At 40.1% G+C, this 24,431-nt stretch overlaps 1 protein-coding gene across 9 annotated transcripts in view; it reads right to left on the bottom strand.

The window, feature by feature from the left end:
• The window catches only part of APBB2 (amyloid beta precursor protein binding family B member 2), a 192,726-nt gene that overhangs the window by 111,979 nt on the left and 56,316 nt on the right, over positions 1–24,431 (bottom strand). For all 9 annotated transcript variants that reach the window (XM_042807680.1, XM_042807681.1, XM_032999128.2 and 6 more), the window contains 2 exons: positions 19,387–19,482; positions 5,484–5,593 (listed from right to left, as the gene is read on the bottom strand). In XM_042807680.1, the coding sequence (XP_042663614.1) occupies positions 5,484–5,529 (46 nt within the window). In that variant the 5' untranslated portion in view covers positions 5,530–5,593; positions 19,387–19,482. The remainder of the gene's footprint in view (positions 1–5,483; positions 5,594–19,386; positions 19,483–24,431) is intronic.

Here is a 24,431-nt window from a genome sequence, read left to right as displayed (position 1 = left end):
ACATCTCAGCAAGGCTGAAAGTAGCCTGCAAAGCTACGTATTGCCCTCAATCAAATCTTAATGGGACAAATCAGAAATACTTCAAAACATACAAACAGTTTATAAATCAAGTGTTGCAGTACTGCTTAAGCTGACAGAATGCCGAGAGATGACTAAAATGGCCATACCCTACAGTAATTCTCCTAATGTAATTATGGTACTAGAATATAGGAATAACTTTAATCTTGGCCTGCTATAGCTAGTAGAGCTCCTTGAGAATGCTGTTGTACTATGCTGAGACACTTCTACCCATAAAACAAAACCACATGCTCATAAATAAAATCAAAGTATTTTATTTGCTTTATGGTCCCCATAAACTAAACAGGTCAATCCATAATAAAGTGAAAGGAGAACATAACAAAAAAGCAACAGCACTTACTGGCATTTATATTAATTACACTGAAGCGTGGCTAAGAGTGGGCTCAGTTTCAACAAGCAGCAAACTTGGCTGTAGAAGACATTGAACAAGTGGAAAAGAACAAGCTACTAGTATTACTGGCCTGAATGTCAACGTCGTGTGTTGAGATTTTGATGTGCTAGCCAAAATCTTCTACTCCTTTTTCTTATCTACAAACTCACAGATCTTCACAAGGCACTTTAACACCAAAGGAACTGGGGTTCTTGTGAAAGGGGACAAACACATGATGCAAATCTAGTACCACGGTGGTTCTCCATGAACATGCACAACCCCAACCAGAGTTACTGGGAAACCCTCAGCTTCAGGTCACTCTACCTCTGATTTCACCATGAAGAAATGGACCTGTCAGGGTCCTGGAATAGGAGTACTATTTAATTATGCTAAGAAATAAAACCAGAAGTGACAATACGCATTCAGATTAATACACAGTTCTTAAAGAAAGCTTTTTATCTGCAGGCTCCGAGTCAGCTCCTATCTGTGGAAACCAGTACGTGTTCTGGGGCTTCACCAGGATCACCCAAAGAGGCCTTGATGAAGTAGTTGTACAAGCCTCTGCATAGCTTCCTAGGAAAGGTAGAAACCTAAACAAGAGAGGCTTTAATGCAGTGAGCAATGTATGTGTCATTGGCTGCTTCTGTAATTTTCACTCCATGAATCATCTGTATTCCCAGCTTTTCCTCAGCTAAACGATGATTATTAGATGGAGCTTTTCAGCAACTTTATAGAAAACTGGCCCCCCTGAGCATGACCTGAGCAGTGTTAAAGCTCAAGTCTTATTTACTGCAAGATATCTTTCTCTGGGAAGAAAAGGACAGGAGATATAGGGCAGGATTTTGCAGATGTAGGATTTTACTGGGATGTTTCTACCAAGAGTTGCATGGTGGATACACTCCTCCTTGGGGGTCAGGGTGACTCTATGGGTGATTTTTCTGTTACTCTGGAAGCAGCTCCAAGCCAAGCCCACAGAGGCACTCCACGGTATGTTTTCACACCGACTCATCTTGGACTAACAATAGCAATGTAATTCCTGGAAATGACTGCAAGCCTGGAAGTTTGGGTTTTTTTTCAGGGGGTTGCTGTTATTTATAATGTTACCATTCTCACACTTGTTTCCTTATTTCACTGCAAGGAAGCTAAGACTTCACAGCAGTTTCACTAAGCAACAGCCCCCTTGCAAGACCAGCAGCAGGAGACTGTCCCAGTGCAAAGAAGACTGCAGCTGAGTACTTCTTGGGAAGCTGAAGAGACACAGAGTAGGAATTTGAGTGTTCCTGGAGGGAAATCAAACCCCAAGTTTATAAAATCAACCCTGTTCTCTCTGCTCTCAAGCATACTGAATTATTTATAAGAGCAGCTCTAGCATGGCAGATGATCAGGAAGAACCAAGACTCAAACCCTCCCCTCCACAGTCCAGGGGAACACCTTCCCATGAGGGATAATTTCCTTCCATCCTCATCCTTGATTAATGAGCATTTCATCAAAATGGTATTTCCCAAAAAAAGGTTTGCTTGTGGGGGGAAAATCACCCTCCATCATAAGTTTCTGTAATAAAATTACAGTCAGCTCTGATAATTATATTGACAGAATTATATCAATAAATCATTCCATGCAGACCCCTAGTCTGAGTCATTTTTAAATAAGAGAATGCTGATAGTTAAAACAGAAATAAAAGTCCACCTCTGCCTGCCATAAATAAAGAGGATGGCTTAATGGTGGGAGATAAGGTGCTGCCTTCTGTGGGCAGGGAGGGCTGGTCATGGAGCTCCAGGCACAAGCGGGTCCCTCCCTCCCCATGACTGCTGATGGGCCACCACAGGACTGCACGTCCCTGGCGTGTTCCAAAGGTCAAGTGCCAAAAACTACCACCCACAAATTCCAGCATTTCCTCACTTCCAACGACGTCTGAAAAGAGGGCTTTTTTTTTTTTTTCTTAAGCATTCTTGCAAAACTGTGCATTTCGTTATTATTATTGTTTAAACCTTTCCTGAGCATTTAATGCCAGCAGAATGACACTGGAACCAATTCCATTTTCTCCAAAATGCTTTGCTCAGATTTCAGTATTGTGCAAAACACTACAACTAGCTAAAATAAATGAATTGTTATGCTGGGGACAGGATATGCATGGACAACCCGATAAAGAGGTTTTTTTCCAGACATACAGAAGGGTTTTGTATGTCATTTATTGTCATTCAAATTTTTTAGTATGGAAGAAAATTTGAGGACACCTAAACAACACAAACAGTACCAGGTTTTCAGGAGAGCTGCTGCAGCTAATGCAGAAAAGTGGGTTTTATGAGCAAATGCTAGAAAAATATAAATGAAGCTGAGGAGAAATTCATGGAAGAAGTCTCCTCACCAAACCTATCTTCTCCATAGCTGAGGACTGTATCTCCTTACTCCGTATCTTTTGAAAAAAGAAAAAAAAAAAAAAAAAAGGCACAGAAAAGAAAAAATAAAAAAACAACAAAACAGCTCTCAATGAAGTGTTAAGTCGGGACAAGCAGTGCTAGACAGAGCCAGGGATACATCCAAGACTGCTTTGTTTACTGTCAATCAAGGGAGATTATGGCTCTTTAATTACACTTCTAAAAGTCTAAACTAGCACTGGTCTGCTAAATTCACAGCTTTCAATTTTACATTTTAAACACCCTGCTGTTTCTTATATCTTCAGCACCTGTATTTCAAACACTTTTCCTAGCCCTGGGCTTCAAATAAACTGTTTTCTATTTAAATTGTTATATGTTTCCTTGAATATAAACCCTTTTGCTGTTCTAAAACCACGCACTATTATATTCCTTAAATTTATGAAATCAGTCAACAAAACAGTCCATGTCATAAACGGATGAAATATTACCTCAACAAAGCAGGAATGCAACTGCCATACTCCACATAGACCTAATTCTTCCCTTCACAGACTTTATTTAGGTATATATGTACAGACAGAAGATAAAAGTCGGGGACTAAGGCTTGAGGCTGCAGCAACTCCTTAATAGTACAACATTAAGATTGCAATGATGTGAAATACAATAGCTGAGATGGGGCAATTACTCATTATCTATGCAAAGAAAACAAAAGCAAAATGGTGTGTTTTACCAGTGCTTTCAATGAGATCTAATCTGCTATCAGAGATTTAATTATGATCTACATTTCCCAAAGACTGCACGTTTTCAATGCCATTATTGTTGGATGTCCAAAGCACTTATTATGTTAGGCACCGGGAAGTTGCACAAATCATACCATAACAAAACCAAAAAATAAAGCAAGTTTCTTGGCTTAGAAACCCTGACAGGTTAAGGAAAGGGAAAACCCGGCTTAAAAAAAGCATAAAGCAATCATGAAGTAGATATTCTGATATCTCTATCTTCAAACAGAGGGAGCTCTGGCACCAATTGATTCTGGTGCAAGTTTTGGCTCTGGCAGATGATGGGAACCCCAGCATTTGCCCACGCAAACAATTCCACTTCTTCACCGTCTGCAACTGCTCAACTAGACAACAGGAAAAATATCCTGGGCTCTTCTAGTAAGAATTCAATGCCCATTACTTGTTCTCTCTAAGTAGGAATGGGAGAGACTTGATTACCCACCTCTACACTAAATCATTTTACAGTTCTGAGCTTCAAGCTTAGGCATGATACATGGATACCAGGCCCTGCCGTATGCTGAAATGACATGTTTGAAGGCTAGCGTCTAGATTTAATGTCAGGTGATTCAAACAGATCAGTCCAATTATTTAGTCCAGTACTTGACTGTCAGAGACCTGTCAAAACTGTAACAACCATTTATTTCCTCCATTCTAGTACAGATAATACCGAAACATTAATACCCAAGACAAACTCTTCGGAAAAGTAGTATCTAAGTTGGCTCTAATGAACCATTTTGACATACAACTTTATGACATCTATGACTAGTCTGCAGCAGAGAGTAAAGATGCTTTACTACTTCCTATGATTTAGCCTTGGGGTTAGGGAAAACCCCACAAAGTCCAGTTCTGAATACAGAACCTCACCATGCAGTTCCTCATGTCTGATGCTGAAGTCACCATAGGAAGTCCCTGTCCTGCCACAGCTGTAAGTTCTCACTGCAGTTTACTACTTGCATCAGCCAACCCAAGTATGTGTGGAGCTGGATGCTTAATGTGTTTGAGGCTTTTAAAGAAGTCTTTAAAGGAACAGAAGGAATGGTACAGAAATGAGAGCTTAAGCTGGCTTTGATGCCAAAAAAAGCCACATGGGATCATGTTCTTCTGCTACAGCAGAAAGAAGAGCGAATACATAAGTTAACCTACCACAACTTCACCTCAGCAGCCTGAGGGATCAACAGAGAGTGCATGAGGATCTGCAGCAGCCTTCTGGAGCTGGGGCATTACCCCACACAGCTCTCCAGGTAAGGTCACGTCAGCTCATTTCACACAGCCTGCACTGTGGAACCACTGCAGTGTGGTAGCTGCCATCTGTACTAGCACGAAACGTCCGCTTGCTCAATGGAAGGTGCAGGTGGTAAATTTTAGGAGTTGCCTTTGCACTTATACAGAAGACAACCTTCAGTAAAAGATAATGTAATAGAATCCAATAGGATACAACTCAGAGGAAAAAACAACATGAGGAATATTGAGCTCAAGAATATAAATAATCTGAACCGGAGACGTTAGTTGCAGTTGTAAGCAATTAAAGCTATTGTGCACACTGACAATTTAGGATAAACTCAAGTAGATTGTTAATCTGAAGGTATCTGTTCTAAAAACTTGGGATGGGAGTGAAGAACCCTGTAATAAATGAAGCTGAAGACCCTGAACACAAAACACAGCACACTGCAGTAGACTTGGTCAAGCTGCTTTTTAAAGTTCTGGAAAACACCTTTGCAGTTTAAACTTAAATCAATATACTTACCATTTGGGTACACACACAGGAGAGCTGGCATCGATTAGAACATGTCAGCATCCTTTATAAATGCTATTTCAAAATTTATAAACTTAGCAGCCTTCAAAAGTAATAAAGCGACAAATAAATTAGACCAATTGCATACATACATGAGCTGCTTGGCCGATAGTGAGCCCCCGGGTACCGCCTGCCCATAGTGCCAGTCAGCACATTACCGCACGCTGTCAGCTGCTTTCAAAGTACAGATCGAAATGCTTAACTGAGGGAGAAGAAAAAAAAAAAAAAAAGTGAAGATTTAGTACAACAGCTGTATCTTTTTCATTAAAATGCTAATGACCCCTACAAATTTCAGGATAACTACATCTATAAATTATTCATAGTCATGTTGTCAGAGGAGATGAACTGTTGTGCTACACATGCAGCACAAATTTATTATTAGTGGTCGGCCTCCATTAATAAGCTCACATAAATTTTAAGGCATAAAGAAGTCTCAGGTCATACAGTAGCTTCTTCTGGCCCACAATACAGACAGAACAACAAACACTGCAAGAATGAGTTCACTTTCGGCTTTAAAAACGCTTAGCCAGTAGGTGAGATTTAGTAACAATGTTGTCTTAATTTTGTAAAGCAAGCATTAAGCAACAAGTTTATGAACTGTTTGTGGTAGAAACAAAATTTCTCCAAGATATGTAACACTGACCACTTTGAATCTATCCCTAAAAAGCCAAGTGTTTTTTATTCCCTTTTATTTCATCTTCTCCCTTGCTAGAAGGACCAAAAAAGCAACAAATTTTGGGGATCATTCTTCCTAATTCATTAAGAATTTTTACTGTCTCAGGCTGCAAATACAAGCACAAGCGTGTTCTATCCAGGAAACAGAGAGAAATATCAGGACACAGATGAAATAGTGCTGCACCAAAACTGGGAGATTTCCACAAATCTTCAGATATGTCATTTCCCTGATTGAGCAAACAGCAGCTTACTCCTGAATTACATAAGTCTTTTATATTTACTGGCATCCATGCAATTCTCCAGTGAGCTGGTCTGGGAGCCAACACAGCTGAAAACTCCCCATAAAGATGTATTTTCAGCCGGATTATGCTCCTGAACTGGCTCATGGTGTTTGCACTAGTATCGGTAGCTAGTGAGAGCAAGTGGAAATGGGACCATGGCAGCCTGTGCTTAAAATGACTTAAAATGCAATTGCGTAACATTGCTACAGCCTCTGTGGATTACTTCTGAAATACAGACACCTAAAGGCTGCATATCTGACAGTGCAAAAACCAGGTAAAGATCTCCACTGTCTCCCAAATCAGTGCCGACTAAGTGTGTCCTGTTCAACCCTCCTCAACGGAAAAAGTTCAGTGAATTGGTGAGATGGTACACTCTTGCAACAAAAAGAATTCTGGCTGTTAAAATGAAAAGGGAGTGGTAAACAGTAAAACTAACATTCAGTCAAAAAACCCTGCATTTCTTTTGCAGGGTAATGTGGGACAACTCCCTGCCATGGACCAAACGGACCTCTTCAAACTTCTGTGATGTCCTACTAGTTGAGCACATTATAATGTTGTGCAAGGAAAAAAGTGGCAGGTGATTGCTTCTCCTTTCCTGATGTATAGGAATTTTAAAAATGTACATATTTGTTAGTAGAAAAAATTAAGTCTCCACTCATGCCAAAGTCATTATCATTTTTACTTCCCTCAAATAACTACGCACCAAGTTCATAATTCATAGCAGAATACAACAGAACAGTCCTTATTTGTGCAAGGATTTAAAAAAAATTTAGAGAGGGGGAAACAAAAATTGTAACCAGATGACAGTATTTTCAATTCTTTTCCCTAGTTTGTGAAAGAATTTGATTGGTATGTATGAAGCAGAAAGATTACTCATTTTTCATAAATGCATTCTTGTCTTTCTAGAAGGTGTACACTTTTCTAAAGCAGTAACATTCACTAAATTATATCAAATGTCTACATTTGAGACACGCTATTTTTTCCCTACCTAGCAGCACAGCATTAGAGGGGCGCCTTCTGTGCCATACCATAATAAAAAACCTAACATATAAATTAAAAATCCCAAACCTCACTATTACGCTCTCAAACAGTTGAATTAAACTAGAGTACAGTTCTCCTAAAGAAGTGTGCCCACTGTGGGAATAAGCCACTCTTTGGAGAAGCCAGGTGGGGACCCAAAGGTATGACCATTTTAAATATCACATTTTTAAACCCCAGAAATCTCAGTGGAAAAGACAACATAAAGATATATTCTCATTACAGCAAAGGTTTCATTAGTTACTGCATAAAATGGGAACTGCAAAGATTTACAACCTGGATTAAAGCCAACTATCAAAAGTTAATTTAGAAGCAAGTTCTGCACAGTAAGTGAACTTAAACTGCCCTGCAAAACAGCAGTGATCCTGGGTTGTACATACGAGCAGGGACATACTCAGATCAAGACAAACGAAGATGCTGCTTGGGTTTGTTTTTTTTCCAAGAACCATCTTTGAATTGTGACCAGAATAGCCAAGCGACCTGCCTTTTAAAACACACCCACTCACCCCGGTGAATCTCAGTGGGACTCCTGAGCTTCGACAAGCTCGGGGAACTCCCACAGAAATGTGACCGACCTTGTTGGTAACCCAAATGCCATAGCTAAAGCGTCTGAAAACTAGCACCTATCTTCCATATACATTCATGAGAATAGTAAATAAAATGGAAGGAGGTCTCATATATTCCTTTTGAAAGATCCAAGCACAATGTATGCACGGGTTTGGGTTTTATTTTGTTTTTAAAGGTATGCAACTTAGATATCCACAACTGCACATATATCTGAGTTAAACCTGAATGTACCTAATGCGTCAGACCAGGTCTTCTTAGTATTAGTTTTTAACCTGCTCACTCACATTTGTTTTGTAACAAATGTCTTCTGTATCAGCTTTCTGGGATTTTTTAATTATTATTATCCTACCACAAAATGGCTTTTAAAAAGTGTTATAGTGATTTTCACATCTTTATAGTTAAATTTAAAACTACATATACACAAATTCACATATAGCCTTATGGTTTCTCTTTAGTAAATGCTTTGATTTGGCTCTGCCTGAAGATTTATTTTTTGTCCTTTTTTGATGATCTTCCCCAGTTTGTTTCAGGTGACCAGCCCCATGCTGCAAGCAATTACAGACAACCATGGAAACAAAACCAGAGCACGGTCACTGCATACCTGCCACCCAGGGGAGCACCTGAAAGCACTATCCACTTCACCTCATGCCAAGTCTTTTCTAGGAGCCATGGTGACAGAGCTACCAGCTACTCACCATCACACGTAACGAGGACATAAATCATCTCCCATAGAAGCCTGCCATGACTTTCAGCAGAGGCTGTCATCTTCCTAAACCATCTTCTTTACAGAGCTTCTTTTGTTGCAGCTCTTTTACATTTCTTAGGTTTTATAACTGCTACATAAGAGTTTCATTTTACTTGTATTAATATTTTGACTCTATGGAAAAAAAAAAAACTTTTTTTTTTTTTTTTTTTTAATGAGAGAGTCGAACCAAGAGTTATGTTCATATGGCAGGCACACAGCATCAGGCTTATTTGAACTAATTCCATTATCTTTTGTTTTAAGGACAATCAACTCACAGTTCAACCTCCATACTTTTAATGGACATTAAACCTTTTTTTGGGGTTTCACTCAAATTCCTTTGTTCACACATGCTGCTGCTTATGAGGGTACTAAATGGCCAGCTGATTCAACTTTCCCTGGTTCTCTACAAGCAACATTTGCCATAAATGTGTATATTTCTATGTTCAAACACAAGTAGATTCATACTGTGTGCTATAATCTCATACAATAGATTGCCAGCAGACCTACCTTCACATGCCCAAGAAAAAGGATACGAAAAAAAAGAGATGACTGCAAATCACCTACAGAATTCACCCAAGTGTGACTGACTACATCATTCAGTGCTTGCAAGGAACAGCTACACACAGCAGGGAAAGAAAAAAGGTTATTGCACGATGTTTCCCAAGGGACAACTATTGAAGAAATTACATTCCAGTACTCTCTGGTTGATATTCTGACAAACAACACAATCCCACCTTTAAAGTCTTGCTTTGAATACCAGGAAATAGCCCTGCCAGGCAATGGGTAAAGAGGAATGCCTTGCATTGTTTAAAAACACACAGGGGCCACAGGTCCTACACAAAATAGGCTCACGACAGTGAGGAGTTCAGACACTGAAAGTGGCTAATTAAAAAAAAGTCAGCCTGTAAGGCTGGTGGATGGCTCATTTTGAGATCAGAAAGTGGTTTTGTACATACACATGAATTTTATATATGAATGTACATATTTGCAAATACGTATATGTACATATATAATGCAAATATGCTTTCCAATACTCAACTGTTTCTCACTTTGTCTGCAATCAAAGCAGCCACTTGGAGCATCACCTGTAGGACAACATTAGCAAAATACAATTTAAACAAGCAAGCAAAGTGCATAGCCAGGCCATTAGGAATTTGTGCTGCTGATTTCTGGAGGCACATACAGACACAGCACATTCATTTTCTGTGCTGGGAACAGCTATCAGATGCGGATCTCTCAAGCCAAACAACCTACTGGAGAAAGCATAATGTTGTCTACTTGCCAAATATCTCCTATCATTGCAAGTGTGACCTTTTTAGAGGTCATTAATAATTCATAATCATTATTCTTTAATAACTAACACCTTTTTTAAAAAAAGTATTGTCATTTCAGGGATTTTTTTTTTTTTTTTAAAGAGTCTTTTGTTACCCAAGAGACCTATTTGCCTTTCCAGTTTTGTCTGGGAGTGCTCACATCCCGGCGGTTATGCTTTCCCACCATGTGCCTTTGTTGGGCGGCAGGAAGCCACCCTGCTCACCGAAGGACTCGCTCCCCTTCATCCTCGCTCGCTGGTGCAGGATCAAAGCCTTCCAGGAGCCGGAAAGCCAACCACAACCCCACGGCCAAGGGGATGTCCTGCCTGCGCTCCAGCCCTGCCGCAATCACCGTGAGTTTGCCACACTTGGACCTGCCTGGCATGCTGTATAATCCAGGTAACAGGCATGCTCAGGGACCTGGAAAGTCCTGTCCTGCCCAAAAAGTCTGGCAGCTCCAACATTTCTCCTTCCAACAAATTCATACTACTCAAATTCTTATTCCTTGCAATCATTCTCACTTGCAAATTCTCTGTCCTGTATACTTTTTGGCTGCCTTTGTGCTTCTATCTTCCCCACTCAGGAAGTTCCTATTTGGATGCTTTCCTGCTTCTCCATTTTTGAGAAGTCATTCATGAGGGCTCTTCTTATTCTTGGTCATCTTTTCCAGCTACTGCATCACCTGCCCACTTAGCTGAGGTTCTATGTGGGGACGACTATTATTATTTTCCACTCTATTCTGGGGGATATTATCAATGTTAGTCACTTAGACAAAATTCCTACAGTGTCCCTAATTCATGTTTGAGGCTTTGTCAGAGTCCCTAACTCATCAAAAATGTGTTTTTCTGAAAGCTAGCATTTCAGTACTTCTGCAGCCAGATCATGCAAAACAAGCTGTATTCAATAATTCATGGTCCCCTGACCCCTATCCCCTGCACAGACAATACACTTACCCAGTAAAACGCACCTGCTTTTTATATTTATTTATTGTACATTAAGTCATCATAATGCAGATTTTGTTCAACCAAACAGTTTAAGAAAGCATCAGGATATTTTATGTGCAACTATACGGTCCATATATGTTTTGACACAAAGAAAAACACTGTCTATAATATTGGCAGTTTGTTTCAAATCAAGGTAATTTCATTCACTCCAGTGCAGCTAGCTGAACTGATAGCAAGCTAATGATCTCAATTTTACTTGCTCTTGAGCAGGGAATTGTTAAGTTAGAAGTCGCTCACGGGGAAGAAAAAAAAAAAAAAAAAAAAAATTAAAAGTTAAGGCTGACAAGACCACTCCTGCCATGCTTTGAGCCTGTGGGGTTGCAGCAAGGTTGGGCTACACACCAGAAGGAAGCCTGGCAAGCTGTGGGGCTGTGCTAGAGTGCAAAGGCATTACACGATCAAAGCAACCATCGCCAGGTAACGCAGACCTTCCCGTAAAGCCTAAAACAAGAGGGCAGTATGTAGGGTTGCAGTGATGCATCCCGAATCTCATTTACACCAAGATAGTGAAAAGCATTTTTCAAAGCTGAAAGGTAACAGCAGTAATTCTGAATGAGAAGGTGATTATTTCTTCTTAAGTCAGAGGTGCCACTGTGCTTTTGTTTTCTGTGGGAAGCTTTTCAAGCACAGCTGGGTTTTCTGGTAAAGCATTTCATCAAAGCTCTCCACCTTTCCCCCTCCCTGTATCTTGCAGGAATGAACACAATGTTGCTGTGAAACTTGGAAGCTGAGACAAAACACAAGCAGAAACTCCAGAAAAATGCCATAATTTCTGTTTGCCAGGCCTCCGTTAACTAATGTGGTGAGCTACAGCTTCTCTCTCCAAACTGATCTATCTACTAAACCAAAACCATTCATCAGCTGTTCAGACAGAAAAACAAAACCCAAACCACCACCTTTTTCATTTTGCTGGTAACCTCCATTAAATACTGAAACATAATTTCAAAAAATGACTTAATTTTATTACTCAAGACAAGGATTCCCCGTTTACCCATCTTGCCCGTTTGCATCTAAATAATCTAATCTGCACTCCCTGTGTTTTACCCTTCCATGGGAGCAGTGAGCACAGCAGAACCCACCCACTGCCAGAAGACCAAGATTTCAAGCCAAGGCTGTTTCTAACTCCCATGGTTACTAGAAAGCCTCAAAAGACAAACTGAGCATAAGATAAAGCTGAGCTCAGCTGGTTTCCAGGGTGTGAGGACAGAAGAGAATTGTAAAGCAATACAAAAATCCTGCACTGATATTTCCTTAAACAGTTCCTTCTGAAACAGTAGTTCCACTACCAAATACCTTCTGTGGCTTTCGTTACTGCTGTCCCAAGCAGCCTCCAACTCTTTCTATTTTGAAAGCAAAATACAAAAACAAAATCACAACAATTCTGTTCTTACCTTATCACTCATTCTTCCTGTCATCAGATTTTCCTATTTTTATTTAACCCAAGCACATTATTTCCCCAGTCTTCAATGCAACAGTCACAGCATTAGCTGTTGCTGCTTCTTGAGGACCTGTGGGTAGCAGATGCAGTAACAAATGTAGTGTGGGTTGTATTTTGGAACTTTGAGGTAGAGATTCTTCTAAAAAAAGGTTTACACCATCATTTAGATATATATATACACACACACACACATTTATTATATCTTTTCTATGTAAATATATAAAGCTTTTTGTATATTTGTATTTTGGGGGTTGTGTGTCTAACTGCTTCCTGACCATTGGACAACCAGCTAAAATACAATTTACAGTTCGCAGCAGAGGAACAACACTAAAGTAAACTGTAACTTCAACAAAATGTTATTTTACCTGTGTCAATGGAAGGCTGTAAGATACTAACACAACCTTCCTCCATACTTGATTTTCATCTCAGACACAATATACAAACTTCAACAGCTCATACAAGCCCAAATATCTTCAACTATTTTTCAGAGACTGTAAAACCAGAAAGACTTAGGATACACATAACCATCAAAGCTCCTGTGTAGGAGCTCTGATGCAGAGGGAAGCACAAAATGTTTACCTCGGAGTTAATAAGAGGGAACACAAAGAAAGGTCCAAATAAATGGTTCAGTGGAAGGAAACTGGGAATTTCTCCTTCTGACACAGTAAGAGGAGAAGAGAAAATACAAATTAACTGAAAGCGTAGAAAATATTGGATGACAAAAGAAGATTTCAATTAATATTATCATTAATGATCTTGTCACAAAAGGTGTCAGTGAAATCTGCCAGTGACACAAAACCTGGACAGTCTGCTGCAAGGAGAAAGATGGAATCACCAAAAGGAAAATTGGATGCTGAGAAGGAGCATAATGGGAACATAATGAAGTGAAGTAACACAGAGCACAAGGTCATTTATTCAGGGAATTGCTAAGAAATTCTGCTGTCAGTGTTGGGCTGTGATGCAAATGTTTGGATGTGATGGAAGAAAGAGACCCAGCCTCATCAGCAGGGCACTGACTTCTGAGCTTCCAATGCGATGCATGCACGGGGGAAGGAAAATACGTTCTCTGGTTACAGCCTTTCCTGCAGAATTAAGAAAACACCGACACCATTGTGCAAGGTGATGCCCAGGCCTCATCTGAAACAGCCCGGTAGCATCTGGTCCCTCACACACCAGGGATTAATGGAAAACACAGGAAATTGGAAGATAATCAAGGTCCCAGATTTCTGTCTTCTACAAGGCTAGTAAGGGTTTGGCTTACAGCAAAATGAATGCTGAGAGAGGCAACAAAAACTTTAAAGTATAATGTTGGCACATGAAATGAGTGCATAAAGCAGTCATTGCTAAATTTAGGCTGGAAATTAGAACATACCCAACACCAGAGAAGGTAGTCCAAGAACAGCCTTCCAAAAGGGTATAAAATCATCTAACAAAATAATCTTAAAAGTTATTAATTGTGTAATATGATGGAGATAAGCATCTGAATGGGAGATACTTTTCTCTGATGTGATTTGTTTGTTTGCTTAAATTAAAAAAAAAAAAATCAACATTTTTTCTGTGAAATTCACTGAGAGGTTAACAAAAAACTAAGCAATCACCTCTGAACAATAATCCAGCAGGGTTATAAAACTGCATGGTTAGTGAGTAACAAGAATATCCAGAGTACAGAGGTGAGGGGTTTTTAAAACAAACAAACAAAACAACCAAACAAATAAACCACCACAAAACAAAAAGCAAAACCCAAACATGTAAGATTTGGATTTGGAAGAAACTTTGTGAACAGATTTTTCACTCTCTTTCCTGCACAGTTTCTTGGCCTTCTTACTTCTCTGAAGCAGTCAAAATCAGGAATAACTGAAAGCAGATGAACTATTTCTGAGGTATGATTCAGGATTTTAATTTTTACTACTTTCTTTTTCCTTAAAAAGCTCCTTTTTCTAGGTGCAGTTACCAAGAACATGTCTGAATGTCTCAATTTGTCATAAACTGGACAACAGCTACAGCTCTAGCAACATAAGCAGTACGTTTCTTTTGCTGCTGAACTGAAGGAAGGACTAGAGTCTTATTTGTAGGAAGTAAGCAACTCATTTACATTTTTGACAAGAAAACAATTCAGCCCTATGAGGTTTTTTGTTTTGTTTTTTAACCTACAGGGATATGAAGGAAAAATGAATTGAAAGTCATGAGGAACTCAAATGGACAACAATGCTGCAGTATCCAGATAGAGTACACAAAAATAAACTTCTCCTTTGTTTCTCGTTTTGGCAGGTTTTATGGCGGAGCCATTTGATACAGAGAACTCTCATACAATATCTCTATTGACTAAACAACTGTTTATCAGCCATACAAAACCCCTCAGCATTTTAGTAAATAAAGAAATGTTGGAAAGAGTAATTTCTGCAGTATCATAGGACAAAAATATTACTTTAATATCAGTTAGTGAAATAAGGAAATAAAACACTAGAGATTTTTTATGTCTTTCTAGAAGGAAGCTACAGAAACTACCTCTATAGCTCTATGACAAACACTCATAATTAATGTATCAGCATCATACTGAAATACTTCTGAAAAAGTTAACAAAGTAGTAATTACACTGAAAATTATATTGGAGTTTTTGTCAAAGTACTTGTTTAGCCTCATCTTCCCTCAAAAATAATGGCTGCAAGGGACATCCAAATCATATAGTGTAAGATTTGTAGTTTTTATTTAACTAAAAGAGTATTTGAAACCCATATCTAGAATACGGAGATAAAACTTTGGTCTGTATTTTGGGATGTTGAATGACATATGGACATGGCCCACCCTGCATCTGAATCCAGTTTTATACTAGTGTCAGTCACCAAAATCGGTTGCATAAACAATGGAAGAGTAGTTGTGAGACAGGCTCTCGTTGGGGCTCTCTGAGTCTTTCCTCAAAACTAATGATGACATGCATTTAGAATAATACAAACATATTCCTGGGTACCTCTTTCCCTCTCCATTCACAACCTGTATTGTATTGACAATTACTGCAGTATAGTGTAAATTGTTCCTAAACTGACATGCCATGTGCCATATTTTCCTGCAACAATGCAGTGGAAAGGACTCTCAGGATCCAAAAAGAAAAATTTATTAAGTGAGCCACAAGTCAGGACGTGGCTCATTATCTGCAGTTATCACAACAGAGTTGCACCTCTCTTGATGGAAGAATTTCCTCTTAGGAAAAACAATTTTTCTAATAATCAAACTTCTGTCAGAACAATCAGAATAGAGTTTTATGTTGTTGCTGATGCTTACTAATCCTAAACCATGAATAATCACATTAAATACTGCAATACTCCATTAAAAAGGAGATTTTATTTAACATTTTCTAAAATACTGTCAATTTCTACCGCATGGTAACATTTTCCATTTTTTGACAATAAGATGAAAATAAAGATAAATTTATTGGGAACAACAAACTACCAGTTAAGACAAACAACCAGCTAAGATTCAATTATTTCTTTTCAGGTCTCTCCTCTCCACAACACCCTCCTCCAAGGCAAGAAGTGTGTCCTTGGTTTGCAAGGACAATTGCTATCAATATAGCAAGAAATGTATTTCTTTTTGAAAGTATGATATACTAAGGTAGTAAAAAAGGCTGAACCATGTCCTACACAACCTAGTATTACATCTTCTGCTGTTACCAGAGGCAAAAGGTGATGATGAGCAATGACAACACTGGGAGCAGAAATACAGTCTGTTCCATTCACCTTCTGCAATTTGAGAAGTTCCCCCAGGGTTTCCTTCAGAACCTATTACTATTATTAAGCAAATCAGGCACCAGAGAATTAGCCTGATTTTGTGAATAACACCTTTCACAAACAAGCAGTTATTCTCTCCAGTCCTAAGCAACAGTAACATAGCAGGAACTTTCTGATAGCCTCTTCTGAGCCACAGAGGGGGCTTGCAACACCCTATTGGAGAGCTACCATGGAGGTACCCCAACCATATTTGCCAAGCAAGAAGTACTATAGATGGTCTCATACGATTTCAGCACCAAAACAGGCTGAATTGAGGTCAGTTAGAATGGAGCCCAATAAACTCATCTCCTACAGGCTCCCAACCTTTGATACTACATATCACAGAACATGTGTCTTCTGGGCCATACTTAGACCTGAAGTTCAGGTTCAGCCAATCTCATTGCTTTGCAGCCAACAGTGTTAAATTATTTTTAATAGGAAATGGTTTAACTAAAGAGGGGTCACCAATGCAAGTACATCCTGAGGTGAGAGCAACCACGGATTTTCTAGTAGCCTATGAAACAAACTGTTGATTCTGGTTCAACCCCTAACAGAAAGGCACACACACTACAGAAATTTCTGTCTCAGCAGAAATACTGCAACAGCCATGAAAACTGAATTCTCTTGTTATTAAGCAGCAGAGATCCCTCTGGGGCATGGAGGAAGATGCTGAAATGGCCTGAAGGACAACCTGAACTGTTGCCATGTCCACACAGATTTTGTTCATGGCATGGACTTCCCCCTTTAAAATGTATTCTGTAGACCTGTTATATATGTAAGTGTTAATCCAGTGAAACCTGGCAAAAAATTAGTCTACACTATAGAATCTGTGATCTCAGAGACAATATGGCAAGCACCCCCTCCACTGTGAGCATGACACCCATACCTTGTCTGCAAGGCTTGCTAAAAGACTCTGAAAAGCAGCAATAGCTGCTCATGAAGTTGAACCCACACCAACTCCATTACCTCCAAAACCCACTGTTAACATAAAATGAGTAGTATTTCCTTTTAATTTGAAAAGCTAGGATCTGCCAAGCTGCATCCTCTCTGAGCAGCTGGAATGAGAAGTTTCAACTGCATTAAATAATGACTGAAGTGTGCTACTGCCCTCAGCTTGCCATCAAAGCTGTCTGCCATGAGAATGCTGATTAAAGATTAGCAGGGATAGTCTCACAAAGCTGCCTGCAAGACACCTAGCCAACTCCAGGCCAGTGCCTGCACCATGCCCTGTAAGAGTGCTTCCTGACAGTGAAACAGAGGCCGGCCAAGCATCACACAGTGAGCAATTCACCTAAAGATGCTCTGATGGACAGGCCTTTGGGGAAACAGACATGGCTGCAAAGAGGAGCAAGACGGATTAGGGTGACTGGTCCTATTAAGGCGGAAGTCCTCAACCAGTAGCATCTTCCCCAGGGAAAAGACTGGAATCTTATTTAAGGGAAATGATGAGACTCCCTTACTGATACGTAAAATGACAGAGGACAGCAAGAGGACTTACAGGGTCCTCTAGTGAAAGGCAGAGGAGGGGAGAGCAGAGGAGGGGGAGAAAAATGACACTAGATTGACCTAGTATATGATACAAATTAATGATTTGCATAGCAGCTCTATGTTTTAGAAGAATACTGCTCAGTTCCCATGTAAGAATTGAGGCTCTGCCAAGTAGGTACAGAGACTAAAGAAAAACAACTTGGAAAGAACAGTTGCATCATTAGCCCAGCCTCCTGTGTGTTACAGACCACCAAGTCTGCTTGATTAACATACATGAAAAGCATGAAGACCAAGACTAACCCTGAACCCTTACATAAGCCCTTAAGATCTGTCTTACTGCACTGGCTAAAATATTTGTCTCTCATGCAACTGCATGCCAACATGAGATTAGCCCTGGCTAGAGTCCCATTGTTCTCTGTGCAAAGACTGTTTTAATAAGAAATATTTCACCTCATTCGAGTGTAGCTTTATTGGGATGGGAGGAACAAACCTATAAAACTTCTGAAATTCTTCAGGATGAGAAGTCCTTTGTAAATAAGGAATTTTCTGGGAAAAGTAACATGCAGCATGAAAGATCATTTTCTAAATCAATGTTTCAGCTAGGTACTGGCATTTATCTCCTCTCTACATTTTAACTAACCAGCTGAAGAGAAACCTTAGAGGATAAGAGCTTGCAGCTGTGCACCCCACGAGTAAAGCAAGAACCTGAGGCATGCATAAGATTTGCTCAGTGGCTACAAGGCTGGCATACAGCTGAAAGCTCTGCAAGCTCACCTCCATCAGTTAGGACTATACAAAATAAAACCCTTGTAAGGATTACATCAGCAAAAGCCCAGAAGAGTGCTGCTGCATTTCAGGAAGGTGGAACAGCAATCCCAATGGAAAAACTTCGTGCCTTGGGCAGCAAATTGCAGTTTCTCTGCCAGGCTCTGCCAGCCCAACTGCTGGTATGGCACAGACAAACCTACAGACATGCTTAGCCCAAGTCCTCCTGCTAACAGCACTTTCTTTGTGGGCAGACAATGACAGACCTCACGCATATCTTATTTCTGAAGACAAGAAGCCCCGTGGCTTGCCAGGTACTAGGAAGTACGTCCCCAGCCTGTAAGATCACACGAGAAGGAAGGGAAAGCCACAGCGCCAGAGGCTGTTGGGGAGCGTGCCACCACATAACCCCTCCACAGACATGGCCTCAGCTGGCGTCACGAAGCAGCTGCTGCTGTGGGCCTCCCTCCCACTCCAAGGCCCACATGGAATCATTTGAACCCGTCACAGGAGACTGCACTTCTGCTGCACAAAACACTGAAAGCAAACACGGGTGTCCACATTAACTGATGGTATTGCTGACAGCACAGAGGAACAGCACTACTATGAAACGCCTCTGTTGCATGCAGCCTTTTCTCACATGAGGTGGGAGAGCAAGTTGTAGTGTTTTGTTGCACAGATACACCTAATCGGCAAGAACGGATAAACCCAGAACTGCTCCTGTTGGAGCACTAGAAGACTTGGAGCATCTTTTTTAACAAGCACCATGATAAACAATGTAAATACAGCCTAGAAATACATGTACCTCCGGTCTCTGTGCTGGCAGAAATCTGAGACTTCAATGTTTGAGACAGACAAGAAGAGTGCAGAAAGAGCCCCACCACCCCAGAGGATCCCCAGACACAGAGCAAGTTACTTACTCTCCTCAGTTCGCTGGTGGGAAACCCGTACCAGAGCACCAAGTCCTGAAGTCCTGTGCACCAGCACCCCTCAAGTCGCTGCAGAAATCAGGTAACCTGCAAAACAAAAACAAGTCACGTATTAGAGTTTTCATTTATGAAGAGTCAAGGAGGGATTAATGAAAACTGCTGAGCTCGCAAAGGTGCAGGTTACCAGAAGAAATCCACACAGCCATCCTTTGTGGCAGCAGGAGCCTCGGAATCAGATGAGCATGACAAGTGACTGAGTAACCCAAACAGCCACCCTCAATTTAAACCCTTAAAAAGCATCTGCATTCAACAACGCACGTGCAGGAGAAATAAAAGCAGAACAGAGGATCCATACACTACAGTGTGGGGATCTTCCCAAACCAGGCAGGTGTCGCAAGCTGCTGTCGGGACTATGACAGCTCAGGCACGTAAGAGACACGCTGCAAAGCATGCTTTACCTTCTCTCACTCTGCACTGCAATACAGACCTACAGTTTTCCCCATGCACATACACTGAATACCACGAAGAAAATTAATTTAGATGATAGAGATGAGCCCCAGGTTAGAAAAAAGCAGCAAAAAGTCCTCAGTAAACAGTACATTCATAACCTAATTTAGAAAATAAAGTGAAAAATCATCTCTTCAATTATGCTTGTGTTCAATAGACATGAAGTACATAAAAGTCTGCATTTGCAAAGTCTGCATGCTGTATCAGTCATTCCCCAACCATTCCGCCCCCTGGTAAATGATTACATTAATGCTATGGGTTTTGGTACTGAAAAATACATTGGGATTGTTGCCACATAGTGACAGAAGTGAGGTTATCTCTCCATCAAAAGATACTCCATCTGTGGCAGCAGATCTGTCAGTCAAACTATGTTCTAGGATTCAAGGTATTATTCAACTTTATATTTGTTCTCCCATCTGGAGAAAATAAATATGCAAGACCGAAGATAAAAATCTCATCTGTTGTAGAGCTTATTTTTTTTTTCTTTGTTAAAGCAAAAGCCAGGCTAAATCAAGACAAATTACATTCCATTTTAAAGAGAGATTTATTTTTTTCTTGTCCTTGTTCTAACAGAAATCCAAGAAAGTACTGAGACAGAACAGATCATTTAAGAGAGCTAAAAATGTTCTCGTTAAAAATTGTATTTTTCATTTGGAAACTTGAAAATAGATCTTTTTATAAGCCAGATGAAAAATAATTTTAAAATCCAAAGCTTTTTGAAGAAATCAAGAGAATATATTTATTTCAATCATGAAATCGCACCTTTTAAAAAACTCTGCAAGGGAGCAGGAATAAGACAGAACAATGCTCATTGAACTATTCTAACCCAATTTAGCAGGCACATGTGTGGACTTTTGTATCGGAGGATCAGATATCAGTATTCAAGAGAGGAGAAAAAAAAAAAGTGGGGGAGAGAAAGAAAACATACATGTTAACACCTTCATACCAGTAAAGCCAAGAAACTAGCAATTTCCTTCTGTTTGAGATTCGCAGGTTTTGTATAAACAAAAATTTCTGGGTTAAGAGTTGAGACACCAAACTTCTCCATAGACTGGGCATACATGCTAGCTTTTTTCCAAATAATTTTAAGGGGTTTCTTCCCAAGATAAACAAACAGATGTATCTGTCTGTGCTACCATGGCCATTTTTATAATTAACTGTTTTCATCCTATAGGTGAAGCCTAATTTCCTCTAAACCAAGCCTAGAGTAACTGCAACAGAAACAGTATTTTATTAAATAAAAAAAAATAAGCAATATCACAAAAAGCATTTTATGCCTAAAACGACAATTTTTCGATCCAAACTAAGATGGGGTCAGCTGACAGTTCTGAGATCACAGGAAAACCTGAAATGCAAAATACAGGTCTCAAAGGTAAGAATGACCAAGCTCTCCAACAAAACAGCAGATAGGAAATTGCAAAAAAAAAGTTTCATCACAAGACACATGACCTCAGATTCAAAGGGATATTATCACTGATAACATAAATTCCTGAAACTGTGCTACCACACGCCCAACATTTTCTATTTCCCAGTTGAGAATCTCTCCCCCACCCTGAGTGTCCCTCCCTTTCTCTGCGTCAGGCTGAGCATGTCCATCTCTCCACCTACATTTTTACCATGTTGCCTGCCTTGAAAATTGGCAGACTTGAAAATGATTTGGGGATAAAGAGAGGAATTTTTTTTCTTCCTGTTTATAAATCTTAGTATTTCAAAGAAAAGCTCAGCCAGCCAACAGTGCAGCAAGCTCCGTCTCCCAGGCTTATGCAAGCTAGAATAATTCATTTAGGACTTTATTAAAAGCAGTAAATTGGAAGGCAGATAGAATGCAGGCACCCATACCCTTCTTAGAAAATGAATTAGCAAATGTTTAACACCCACAGATGACAAAGGAGGAATATTCTGTTACAATTAATGAAATAAACAACTGTCTGGTTGAGGTAATACTAGGTGCAAATTTAAAAAAATTAAATAGTCCCTATTTCCTTCTTTTGCAAAGATGGGGCAACAGCAACACATACTTAAAGTGTGATCAGATATTCCTGGGTACTTGGATTTCCATGGAACAGACCTGCAATCCAGTCCTCAGCCAGCCTCAGAAGCAAGTGATCTCACAGGTGCCAGCAAGCAACTTGATCTCAGGTACATCATAGAATTTCAGTTAGAATTAATAAAACCAAACAGGAAACACTAGCCAGCAAACTAAAAATCACCCCTATTGAGATGCTAGAACAAAACTTACTTCTATAGATCTCTCAAAACAGAGACAGACATCTACCTGTCAGAGACTCCCCACAGATTTGTAGTGTCTAAACTCAGACCAAAGCTACTTTCTTGCAGTTTAGCAGGAATTTAACAAGCTAGGAATCACTTCAGCTTTCTTCCTACTGCTCCACGGCAGCTTGTGCTTGTGCCTGGTGGCTTCCTGCCAAGAGCTAAGCAGGTTAGCAGGCTTGATTGCTCTCCTTTCCAACCTCCCTGCTCTTGGTAAGGAACTTTAAAGTTTAGGTTAAATATAAAAGAGGCAGGTTTCCAACTGCCAAATTTCAATTGGAGACATTCAGTACCAAAATAGGTTTTATACTTCAGTAACTCTTCTTTCCTGAAGCACACACTATATAAGTGGTGTGTTCCTTGGCAATGGCATTGCATTTTTGTTCTCACCTTTAGAGTAGAAAAAGAACCCCAGCACCAGCGAGGTTCTCAGGCGCTTCTGTTGACTTAAACTGAGCTACTCTGATTTAAACCCACTGAATCTAAAAACTGACATCAAAAAAATAACAATATTCACCAACCCTTTCCCCTTTCCTGCGGGTCAACTTCTTCTTGGATGGCCCCAGCAGAGAGCAGCCGGCCCGGGCTTGGGGGTGGCACGTCTCTCCAAGAGCAGCAACAGACAGACTTCCTCTTCATCTTGAAAGCTTGTTTTGTAGGAATATAAACCCACCTATTTGCACCAGGGAGTACAAATTTTAAGGATTACATCACTCTGGAATACTCCTCTTGTGTCCTTTATAGTAATGGCTATATATTGCTAACAGCCCGCAAACCTGCCTGTGTTACGCAGGGTGGAAGGGTGTAAAATCAGTAACATGCAAGTCAGCAGAGATCCAGTTGCTCTAGGAAAAATAACTATAGATTTCCCAATTCTTTTGCTTTCAGAATGGAAGCACAGTTATGACCTTATGCATGAGGTTGAGGATATTGCATATGTACGGTACTCATCATATTGAGATGACAGTTTTCACAGATGACTGGTGACAGTTTTCATACTGCAGTTTTCTCTAGGCACACGCAGACATGCAGGCGTGCTGCATTTACATTATCAGACTGGGGACTGGCCTTAAATTGTCTTTTAAACAGGAATCACAAAATCCCACCTACCCCTCCATAAAGATTTCCACCTCTTCCTCCAATTCAAAAATAGAAGAAAGAAGTCCAGCATAACATCAATAATTAATTAGTACAGCATGGTCATCTATTTTAGGGACAAATTTTTCTCTTTCCTTCTAGAAAGCACATTACTATTCTCTAACTCCAGTCTATCAGGCAGACTGTCAGGGAATCTCATACAACCTCCCCAAGAATCCAGGTGGCTGGGGCTTGTTTCCGAAAGGAGAGGTGAGTTTTGTTCTGAGGTTTCTAGGGGCCTTAGTCTGAAAATAGTTCAAAAGAAAAAACAAAGACAAACGAACAAATTATGTTTAATTATTCAAAAAAAATTAAATAGAAACCTGTCAGGTGTATTAACAAGTTGCACTTCAATCTGACAGACGTGAAGGCCTCTCATAACATAACTATGGGTAAAAGACTCATTGAAGATGAGGTGGAGGAGAAGGCTGCTGTCACTGACTCAGGAATTCCCTGATGCTTTTAGCATCTACCTTTCTTTGTCTGCATCTTACCTTCTTCGACAGCAGTTTTTGCCAAATCCACAGAAGGAAGTATCTTACACATTAATTCACTTACTGTCCTAGAGGGCCAAAAGGAAAATAGCATCACTTAGCTAGTATTTTACATTCCCAAATTTTTGAAGCACAATTTTTTGAAGGTCAGGAGGAAGGATTTCTTTCACAATTAGTGACTAAAACACTGAAATGGCGGAGGCGGGGGGGAGAGTGGTGAGGGAGAGGAAGAGCTAAGAAACTTTCCTTCCATGCCAGTCTGGACCAAATCTGTATTTTAATTTTAGCAAATCCTCCCCACCATCACATTCAAATCATTTAAACAGACCTCCATGTTGCCAGTGACTGCTCCCAAACACCAGGGTGTTAACTTCGGGCCTCTGACTTAATACTTTTCTCAAGTCTTACTGCTTGCTGAGCTGTGCTGCACAGACACCAAAGCAGAAGAAAGCAAAGCACTGGATTGACACTGAAGCAGAATTCATCTTCAGCCTTGGAAAGGCTCACATCTCCCACTGCACAGCACTGGCTCCAGCTCACCTGGTCCTGTCAGACTGTCCACCCCAAAAAACCCACTTTGTGTTCTGCTTCTATTGTTACCCATAAATCATTATATCCTACTAGCAC

The sequence above is a fragment of the Tyto alba genome, unplaced genomic scaffold (genome assembly GCF_018691265.1).
Source record: "Tyto alba isolate M040663 unplaced genomic scaffold, T.alba_DEE_v4.0 Super-Scaffold_6, whole genome shotgun sequence".
Taxonomy (NCBI): Eukaryota; Metazoa; Chordata; class Aves; order Strigiformes; family Tytonidae; genus Tyto; species Tyto alba.
This window is presented reverse-complemented; position numbering and strand designations above follow the sequence as displayed.